The sequence below is a fragment of the Leptonotus elevatus genome, chromosome 14 (assembly GCF_054856555.1).
Source record: "Leptonotus elevatus isolate MCC_2025b chromosome 14, RoL_Lele_1.0, whole genome shotgun sequence".
Lineage (NCBI taxonomy): Eukaryota > Metazoa > Chordata > Actinopteri > Syngnathiformes > Syngnathidae > Leptonotus > Leptonotus elevatus.
The window spans coordinates 557,859-568,757 of NC_141252.1; the positions used below are offsets into that span (position 1 = coordinate 557,859).

Here is a 10,899-nt window from a genome sequence, read left to right on the forward strand (position 1 = left end):
AAGTGGATGGCTGTCGTTTGGAATTTAGTCCTAATGTCAAAACTGAGCGTGTGGATCTGAATTATATGATTCAATATATATAAAAAATAAATTGGGACATATTGTTCATGATTTTCATTCACTGTGAATCAATCTTTTTTTTTTTTCTTCACTTAAAAATATTTCAATCATCAAGAAGACTTGCTACTCAAGTCATGTACACGACACAAGCTATCAAATGTCTTTTAAAAGAGCAAATGTCCAAAGCTCCTCCTCCTCCTCTCTTGATGCGGACGTGTCTGAATTCCCGGACTGATGCTGCGTTTGTGCCGCCTTCCCTGAAGTGCAAAGAGCACAGATTTACTTTGAGCGGAATGTATTTCCTTTGCCTCGACGCTGATGTCATCTCATTATTTGATCGTCTTGAGGCTCAAGCGGGCCAACGCGTTTGCCTCGCTCCGCAGCTCACCTGGCATCTGAAGACTTTTAAGTTTAGAGATCGACTTGGAAAGTCCAAAATATTTGACTGGTAAATGGTTTGCTTTCAGTCTTTCAGTCTTTCAGCTCAGCAGTAGAAGTACGGGGAAATGAATGGATGAGGTGAATTGTAAAAGAAACAAAAGCAAAAAAAAGGCGCTGCAGTGGCTTCAGTGGCCTGCTCATACAGACGTTTATTGTAATCAATAATTCATATTTGATGAAACAATAAAAGTCTTGTTCACAGCTGATCTGAAGGGAGAAAAAAAAAAGATACAGCGGCGTTTGTGCTGAGAATACAACATTTGTGGTGCCTCTAAGAAAAGGATGCCAGAAATTGTACACCGGACGCATCCCGCTATAGCGTCCATCTTGCCGCCTTAAGAGTCCATTAAGGCGAGGCGGGGTGCGTTCCGTCGGGCTCGTTCCCGACCGTGGCGGCGCATCAGAAGGGGTGCTCCGACACGAAGACGGTCAGCCGGATGATTGAGCTGCCGCGGAAGTTGATGACGTTGTTGACCGTCACCATCTCCAGGTCCAGGATCACCTCTCTGGGACCCTTGATGGGCCGTGACAGCACGAGCGTGGCACTCATGTTGCTAGTTTGCTAATGAAGACGAGGAAAATACGTGTTGAAAACACAAACGTAAAGCATCGCATGCATTTATAGTGAGACATTTTTCAATTTCAGTTGAGTGTGAATGCTGAAATTCTAAATGGAAAAAAAATGCATAAACGTGGAATGATTTGGAATGATATTGGTGAAATATGTGCAGTATATTGTGAAAAAATTTGCAATATATTGTTGAAAAATATAGAATGATATTGAAAAATATAGAATGATATTGAATGATATGAAACGATGCGGAATGATATCGACGAATGATAATGATGAAAATGGAATGATGCTGAATAAATGGAATGATATGGAAAGGTGTTGGTGAAAAATCTGTAAAGTGAAGGAATGATGCGGAATGATATTGGTAAAATATATACATGTTGGTGAAAAATGTGGAATGTTATTGAATAATATGGAATGAACAGAGGGAAAATAAGTAATATGGTGGTGAAAAATGTGGAATGATTTGGAACTATGTGGAATGAACACAGGGAAATATATTGGTGAAAAATGTGGAATGATATTGGTGAAAAATGTGGAATGATATTGGTGAAAAATGTGCAATATATTGTTGAAAATATGGTATGATAATGAATAATATGAAATGATGTAGAATGATATTGGGGAAAAACAAGAAATATGTTGGTGAAAAATGTGGAATGATTTTGGTGAAAAACGTGCAATATATTGGTGAAAAAAGTGGAATGATTTGGGATTATGTGGAATGAAAAGGGGAAATATGCTGGCAAAAAAATGTGTAATGATAGGAAAAAAAGTGCAATATATTGGTGAAAATTTTGCAATATATTGTTAAAAAATGAGCAATATATTGTTGAAAAATATGGAATGATATTGGTGAAAAATGTGGAATTATTTTGGTGAATTTTGGGCAGATAGAATAGTATGAATTGGATGAATAACGTGGAAGGAGACGCTCATCAAAAAAGTAGGAGGAATATTTGAAATATAGTGAGCCAGTGAGTGGTCTTAGCACCACCTGCTGGTAGTTTTTCTCACTGCAGGGCATGAAAATCTGCTCCGGCGAGAAACCTGCGAATGACGTGCGACAGCTTTACTGACCCTCATGTAGAACTCTTGACCTTCATTGCCCGACTTGATCTGGAAGATGTAAAAGGCGCCCGGGTAGCGCGTGGTCGCCTGCATCTGGAAGATGTCCGCCGGGACGCTGCGGCCGGACGACAGGTCCATGTGTCGGTACAGGATGGTGAAGGGCTGATCCCCGCACGCGGGGTTGCCCGTAGTGCACATGCACTGACTGCGCACACCGGAGAGCACAGCGCGTGAGAGCGACGCTTAAGTGGCGCCGCGTTACATTTAAGAAGCGCGCGGCCGCACTCACTTGTCGCCCACTTCGACGTAAGGAGGCGGGCACTGTAAAGGAGCCAGGCATGTGTGGCCTCCCTGGAAATTGAAACAGACTCGGTCGGGTGTACAGGTGTTGTTACCACTCTCACACTCATTGATATCTTCAAAATCAAGCACACGACAACACCACTCGGGGTCAGTTCAAACATCGGAGTGCACGGGAGCGGCTTTTTGATTGGTTTGGAAGCGGCTTGCAATTGCACCTTCGCAGCTGCGCCCGTCCTCGAAGACGTAATAGCCGGCCGGGCAGATGCAGTTGAAGGAGCCCGGAGTGTTCACGCATCGGTGCTGACACAGGAACTCGGAGAAGCTGCACTCGTCCACGTCTGCAGGAAGTCAAGAAGAAAATGTGAGGTTTTTTATGTAATTTATTTTTAATTTTTTATGCAATTAGAAAGACTCCAGGGAAGCAGGAAATACATTTGCTTTGTTGCAATACTTTTTTAATTGACTACATTAAAATTTGTATTTATTAAATGTGTAAATTTAAAAATCATTATCATTATACAGCATTTGACATAATTAAATAGAATATAAAGAATTAAATCATTTGGCTATCGTATTTAATTCGTTGAGACAATTTTTGGTGTGCACGCCTTGGCCACCAGGAGGCAGTATAATGCAGTCATGAAGACAAAATAAAGAAGACTTTCACAGCTGGGATGCACTGTAACATACTGTAGTAATAGTAAATACTTTTTTTTTTTTGCATAGGATTAAAGACGTATGCCTGCGAGTAGAGCTCAGACTCGCCACCGAATGACTGAACTGACTAGAAAGTGTTGCTCAATGAACGTCATAGTCCAAACAAAGGAAAAATCGAATTTGATCAAAATGGTAAATAGATCTATATTTACATATCTCATTCAGCAGTGTATCATTACCTTTTTAGTTTAAAATAACTTACTTGAACCACCATTATCTTGCGTCGTACCCGAGCCAACGGCACAACAAAGGATGTTTTTTCCCTCTTTGGTCCTATTTTAAATCTGTCTACGTTGCTACTAGCCTAATACTAGCTAGCACTAAGCTAGTTTGTCGTTTTCAAACTCCCTTTTGTTTGTTGCTAACACGGCGTTAGCCCGACCAATAGCAACGTGCTAGCCAGCCAAACAGTCCCGTTTGCTTGAACGGTTTTAGCTAGCGAGGCATTAGCCTACATCCTGCTTTTAACTACTTCCAGGCGTCCGCTCAAATGACCCGTGTATGTAGCTTTCAACAAAAATATACTAATCCTAGCTAGCACTAAGCTAGTTTGTCGTTTTCAAACTCCCTTTTGTTTGTTGCTAACACGGCGTTAGCCCGACCAATAGCAACGTGCTAGCCAGCCAAACAGTCCCGTTTGCTTGAACGGTTTTAGCTAGCGAAGCATTAGCCAACATCCTGCTATTAACTACTTCCAGGCGTCCGCTCAAATGACCCGTGTATGTAGCTTTCAACAAAAATATACTAATCCTAGCTAGCACTAAGCTAGTTTGTCGTTTTCAAACTCCCTTTTGTTTGTTGCTAACACGGCGTTAGCCCGACCAATAGCAACGTGCTAGCCAGCCAAACAGTCCCGTTTGCTTGAACGGTTTTAGCTAGCGAAGCATTAGCCAACATCCTGCTATTAACTACTTCCAGGCGTCCGCTCAAATGACCCGTGTATGTAGCTTTCAAGGAAAAGATACTATGATGTGTTCTGACTCAAATGGGAAAATCCTACTTAATTCGCTACTTAATTGTATTAATATATTATATCTATCTACATATGTTGATGCACTGTTTGTGTTCAAATATCTGGTTAAGGGTTATATAAGACTGACTTGATGCTATTTGTCAGTGTTACTATGAAAAAGTAGTTACTTCACATTAAAAGTAACTTAGTTACTTCATGTACTTATTACGCTCTCTCGTGATTATGTCTTTTATTCTTTTTAATGTGTTTAATTTCTACTATTTCAAATATCCTTTCATTTCTTGTGTATTAAATATAAGTATTATTCTTGATTTTGTACTACGTTTCGGCTCACCATTGCATGAGGTTCCATCGGCCGCCAGTTCGAACCCTTCGTCGCAGTTGCACATAAAGGAGCCGTGGTTGTTGAAGCAGCCGTGACTGCACGGCTCGTCCGCGCACTCGTCCACATCTAACACACACGCACACACACAAAGTTTGTGCAACAATTCCGGGAACTCTTCTTTTTCCGGAAATCTTTCCAAACAGATGATGTGCATTTGCATGTCGTTAAGGTTGCGTAAGAGCGATTCTCCGGAGACGTTCCGGAAACATCACAACCTTCGACTTTATGTCTTATCGTTAGTTTTTTTTTTCTTCTTTAAAGTATCATAAAACACCACACGCTGGCTAAGATTGTGGTTACAAGGTGGAGTAGGGGAAATACGCAATGTCAGCGAACGCACCTTGGCAGCTGCGGCTGTCTGGGTTGAGGACAAAGCCTGTGTTACACGAGCAGGAATACGAGCCCGGCACGTTGGCGCACAGCTGTTGGCAGTAACCGTAGCGACACTCGTCGATATCTGTAAACAAAACAGTACACATGGTGCGAATTAATCATCTGTTTTTATCAAATTGTGAGCATTAGTTGGCAAGAAATCGGCATTTACATAAAGTGGCCACATGAGGGCACTGTTTCCCCTTAAAAAAAACAGAAGAACAGTCTTGATTGGTATTGTAATGGGGCACAGTGGACACACGCTGATTTTATTTTAATATATTTTAAAAAATATGTATTTTTAATTTTGCAGGGGACTTTTTATATTGTATTTTTTTTTTTTTTTAAGTGAACCTCCATTTTTGCGGAAATAATGGTTGAACAGCAAATGACTGGCGCGGTGTGCCACGACTCGATTAACCTGTAGGCCGACCACAGAAGCGCAACTCACCCTGACACTGGCCCCCGATGAGCCAGAAGCCTTCCGTGCAGGAGCAGGTGTAGCCCCCCGCCGTGTTGATGCACACCTGGGTGGGGTTGCAGTGGTGGGAGTTGGTCTCACATTCGTCAATGTCTGAAAGAATGGGACAAAAACACAAGATGGAGTAAAAAGTGCTGGTACAAGGTGTGAAAATAATTTGCTTTCAACTAAAGCTGGGTGCAATTATTTTTTTTAATCACAATCTAATTGTTCACATCATACAATCAAACTGAACAAGAGAGTACTTCCCCAATTTTAAAAAAATATGAAACACTGTAAATAAAAAATAAAAAGATAAACACAATTTTTACGCAAAGCAAGAAATGCAGAATAATATAAACACAAAGAAAGCGAGGGATGTCATAATAGGGTGCAATGTCTATCCCTGACCAGCAGGGGTCAGTGTTTGCTGCCTAAAGAAAGACTTGCATTCTAAAAGCGAAAAGAGACACACCATGTTGGAACAGCGGTGTGATAGTGAACATTACGGTATTTAAAAAATAATAATATAAATTTTAAAAAGTATATTTTTGTGTTTTATAGATAAAATAAAAACCGAGAGAGACTGAGACAAATCCTATATATATATATATATATATATATATAAAATCGCTATTCGCAATCATAATCAGTCACAAACGGGCAGAAAAATTAAGCATCAGATGTTGATGGATTATGGGTAGAATAAATTATGGCTGCAATGATTGATCTGTAACTATAATAATTGAATTACAATTTTTAAAAAAAGGGCATGGCAAAATTTCATTTGCTGACACCCATGTCACTCACTAGGCAAGGCCCCGCCTTTTAAGCCATACATACCCAAAGTCAAAGAACATTAGAACATGAAGATGGGATAAAAATAATATTTTTACCTCACATGTACATGTGTTGAAAATCATGCAAAATCGCTTTTTATAATAATACCTGATTTGAAAAGTATTCCATAGCTGCAGCCCTATAATTAATTTAACTCCTAAGAATTGTTAAAATAAAATTATATATAAAATAAAAACGTAATTAAATGATCGACTTAAAACAACAGATGACTGGAGCTGTGCATAATAATTGTCATGTAGACAGTGAAAGGGGCTTTTGTCAAAATTCCATTTGTGCAGTCGTAGTATTGTTGGAGGTGTTTCGCTTTCTTCTAAGTAATCCCAGAAATGTCCCAGCTGCCCCTCTCCCCGCCCCCTTCTTCGCCGTGTTTTTTCCCCCCCCACCCTCCGGCCTTTGTTTCAAGAACATTCCAGGTCGGCGCTGTCAGCTATCAGCCCCTATTTTGTTTTCGTTCCGCATTAACAGATCGCTGCGATTACGCGCATAATTCCTCCGACTTCCTTAAGAGGCAATGACAAAAATGTAGCGGGCGGGAGGGAAGCTGAGGGCGGGGGCTTCTTGTTTGCTCAGGCGGCTTGGACCGGCGATAAGCGGGACCCCGGGCGCTGCCCTTCAGGGAACCGAGTCGGACCGCCGAAAAGGGATTCAAGAGGAATTATGGGAGAGACTTGTCATTGGATGCTTGAGTCATTTGTACAGAAGCAGAAGGGGGGGGGGGGGGGGGGAAATACAGTCCGACAGGTTCTGAGAGTCTAAAACAAAAAAAACCCTCCTCCATAGGAAATATATATTATTATATTTATTTATTATATATAATACATATTTTATAAACAGGACTTCAATTCAGGCATTGCTTTTGGTAACATTTTAACACTTGTAACTGTCATATAAGTGTAAAAAAAGTTAGCCACTATATACATTTTTTTTTTTATATACATTAGCACTATATTAAATTATTATGACTTAGTGTAAAAATAAGTCAACCACTTAACTTTGAAAGCAAGCGACATGCATGGTGAACATAAAATAAAAAAAGATCAAACAGAGCATTTTATTGTTTTACTATTACTGTGGATTTAAAAAAAAAAGTGGCTTTGAAAGTGGCAAAAAAGCCAAAGAAAAAGCAAAAGCACAATTGTTATATTTCAAACCCATAGACAGAATAAGTGCCTCCCAACTTGCCCCCCCCCCGCCCCCCTCAAATAACAGCAGCTGCAGGGATTTCTGGCAAGTACTGGTTACGTCTGTCCTAAATGTGACAACAATCTCCCTTAGTATCTTCATATCTCTATGAGGACTTCTATTGATGATAACCAGCGTCCGCTTCCACAAAACAGGCCGCGAAAACTGCGCCGTCGCTCCCCTCAAAGCCGCGTTTGTTCCGCATCCAGACAGGAAGTCTGGAAGTGGCGTCATTACATCATAACACACTGGCGGGGTCGACGTTGATTGGCTCATTACGCACATACACAAGAGGGCCTGTTCTACGTAATACAAATATGGCAACATGACTTCATGTTTGCCGCTGGCACGCCGTCGTTTACGCAAGACAAAGCGCCCTTTTGAGGAACACTTCATTAGGTACACCTGGACGCCCTTCATGACATACAACAGAAAAACAGTGCAGTCGTCGAATACAGTTTTAATGTGACAGTGTGGTCGTTATTGTTGCAGTCATACAAAAAGCTCTTTGTAATGTTTTGGAAACATAAAACGGTCTGCACAAAAAATGAGCATTATTATCCTTGTCAAGGCATATTTCAATGCAGGTGTACTGTAATATTTTTGGTTGACATATGCTAGGAAAAAAATCGTCCTTGACAATTTTAAGGCTCGGAAAAGTTTTTTTTTTTTTTATCCAGAAAAAAATTAGTTTGTATGCAGGGCTGGATTAAGGCACAGGTGTGTTGGAATAGCATCGTAAAAAGGAAATTTAAACAAATAGTTGTTGGCTTTTAAATCTTTTATAAAAAAAAAAAAAAAAAATTCAAAACCATTTAAATATACATTTGAAGGAATTATTCTTTATTCAAAACTACAGAATTTTTTTAAATACATAAGAAATTGTTGTGAAATACTACACTTTAAGACATTTATTATTTTGTAATTTCTCAAAAATATAAATTTAAAAGCGTAGAATTTTTTTTGATAAAAACTAAATCTTATTTTATATGCATGTTTGTTTTCTAAAAAAAAACAACTTTTTGTTTAAATAATGATTTATTTTAACCACAGCCGTGGTTCTTAAACTTTGAACACCAAGTACCACCTAAAAAATTTTTTTTTTCCAAGTACCACCATCATAACCAAAAGTATTGTAGCCTTGTCTATAAAAAAAAATACTAAAAATGTAATAATATTACAAGCCACTGTAACAGTAACATTATGCAGTTTAAATATTAACACAGCTTAAATAAAGAAAATAAAATTGTACTTAAATGATTCAATTAAAATATATTGCATGCAAAAAATAAAAAAAATTTTTTTTAAAACAAGCATTTCTGAAGGATTAAAAGAAAAATTATTGTACTGTGCTGGATTAAAAAGAAGAAAACGCCACTGTAATATTACGCAGTAAGAAAATGTATTCAGTGATTCTTTCACATGCCACTAGAGGGAGCCCATGCAGGAAAATCAGTGAACCACTAAACTGATAGAAAATAATGACTCACAAAACAATAAAAAATTGGCACACACACAAACATCAAAACAAAAGAACTCACCATTGCAGGTTCCGTCGTCCGCCAGCGTGTACCCCAGGATGCACGGCACCGGGTAGCTCACCTGCGGGTAGCTTGGTTCAGGTGCCGGCACGTAGCTGTCCGGTTGGCTGGCAGATGAGCCGGCGGATGTGCCGCCAGATGTGCCGCCAGATGTGCCGGCAGATGTGCCGCCGCCGCCACCGCGACCCTGGTAGGCCGGCTCGGGCTGCACCTGCGGCACCTGCGGCACCTGCGGCACCTGCGGGGGGTCGGCCCCATAGGGTTGGCTGTAGAGGCCGCGGGGCAGGCACAGGTAGCCCCCGTTCTGGTTGACGCAACGCATGTCGCCCCTGCAGGGGTCGGGAAGGGACCGACACTCGTCTATGTCTGCAAGATGGACACATTCACGTGAGTGTTAATCCTTTTTGAAGTTTACTCACAACAACAACAAAAATGGCAGAGAATTAGAACCCTTTAGGAATTCTCGACTGAAGACTTATTTCTACATCCTGGCATTTGGTTTCTAGTTTCTTATGCTGTCTCACTTCCTGATAAATAGATTTTGGACATTTTTCTTACTACTGTATAAATCTGCCATTTTGTTTTGAAGCAACCATTTGAGCTCAATTGCACCCTTGAGAATTGTTTTAAAAATGTAGCTAATTCCATTTTGCAACATAACATTCGGATGTCTATCAAGAGACAGGCGACACTAAATCGTGACTTTACTTACCCATGCACTGTCTTGACCTGCGGTCGTATCTGAAGCCATCTGTGCACGTCTGCGTGGTCGCCAATACAAATAGAATCTTATTAGTACAGGACATCATGACTTTTGCAATAATTGTATTACTGCTAACTGCAAAAAAAAAAAAAAAAAAAAAACATTCACAAAACTCATTTCAGCAATTGTTCACACATTGAAGCTCCTTTAACATTGACTTACAGTATTTTACTGTATATGATGTATCACATTAAAAAGAGCTGAGGAAAGATTTAAACTAAGTGCCACATAAAATATCGATTACTGTACAATAATTGTTTTTATTTTTGGGGGGAAAATACTGTAGAAATGGTCATAAATGGTTAAAAATGTTCCTCTTGTCTTCTATTTCTTACAGTCACCCTTTTTGGTAACACTTTATGATAACTATCCATTATAACTGGTTAATAGATCATTAGTAAACTGTTAACTAATGAGTTATTTACTAACCGTTAATGAGGAATAGTTGCAATTTAAGAATAATGTTCCAATAACATATATAAACTATTAACTGATACTCAACAAGTCACTAGTAATTTACTAATAGCTTGTTCATGATCTATTACTCATTTAGTACATATAGTTATAAATCATTAACTATGACTCATTACCTAACAGTTTATCAATGATATTTATAACTATCTACAAGCATCATTCCTTAACATCCAGTATTTTTCCATACATTTCCCAAATGGATATTAAGTCGCCAACGGTGTGCGCACTACCTGTAGATCTATATATACACCTATAGATCATGTTTGTTAGTTCAAATGAATGAAAAGTACACTGAAAAAAAATACTTTTACAACTTGAAATGTTCTTACCAAATGTGTCATGTTAACAGCGCAAAACTGGCTGGCGTGATTTTTTTGGGGTGAAATATATGAAGAGAAGTGCTTACCTGGCTGTATGCTGACTGGATACAAAGCAAAATAAATAGCAGAGCTGCCGCCATCCTGCAAGAAGAGAAGTTAGATCACTTTTAGGGTGCACTACAAACTTAAAAAAAAATGAGATCCAATACTGACCTGGCGCAAAGCGTGAAGCCACGTATGTCACCGAGCGTGTTTTTCATTTCCTCCCCAGCTCCTTTCACGTCGACGACCCTTAAAACGTTGACCCCCCCACCCCAGCCTCAATCAGCTAAGACCCCCACCCGCACGATGTCATACACAACCCCCCCCATTCCCACCCCCAAAGTGGACCGAGGCGCTACT

The 10,899-nt window shown here is 39.7% G+C and overlaps 1 protein-coding gene across 2 annotated transcripts; it reads right to left on the bottom strand.

The window, feature by feature from the left end:
- Nucleotides 1–621: 621 nt before the first annotated feature.
- On the bottom strand, nucleotides 622–10,843 carry fbln5 (fibulin 5). 2 transcript variants are annotated; one of them, XM_086095674.1, is made up of 11 exons: nucleotides 10,711–10,843; nucleotides 10,584–10,638; nucleotides 9,653–9,701; nucleotides 8,941–9,306; nucleotides 5,348–5,470; nucleotides 4,865–4,981; nucleotides 4,474–4,590; nucleotides 2,665–2,787; nucleotides 2,436–2,562; nucleotides 2,156–2,351; nucleotides 622–1,063 (listed from the first exon to the last, which is right to left on the bottom strand). In XM_086095674.1, the coding sequence occupies exons 1-11, from the start codon at nucleotides 10,755–10,757 to the stop codon at nucleotides 902–904; spliced, it is 1,482 nt and encodes a 493-aa protein (XP_085951800.1). In that variant the 5' UTR covers nucleotides 10,758–10,843; the 3' UTR covers nucleotides 622–901. The 2 variants fall into 2 exon arrangements, with proteins under 2 accessions (XP_085951800.1, XP_085951801.1); XM_086095675.1 differs by having other exon boundaries at nucleotides 915–1,063; nucleotides 2,436–2,497.
- Nucleotides 10,844–10,899: the final 56 nt, after the last annotated feature.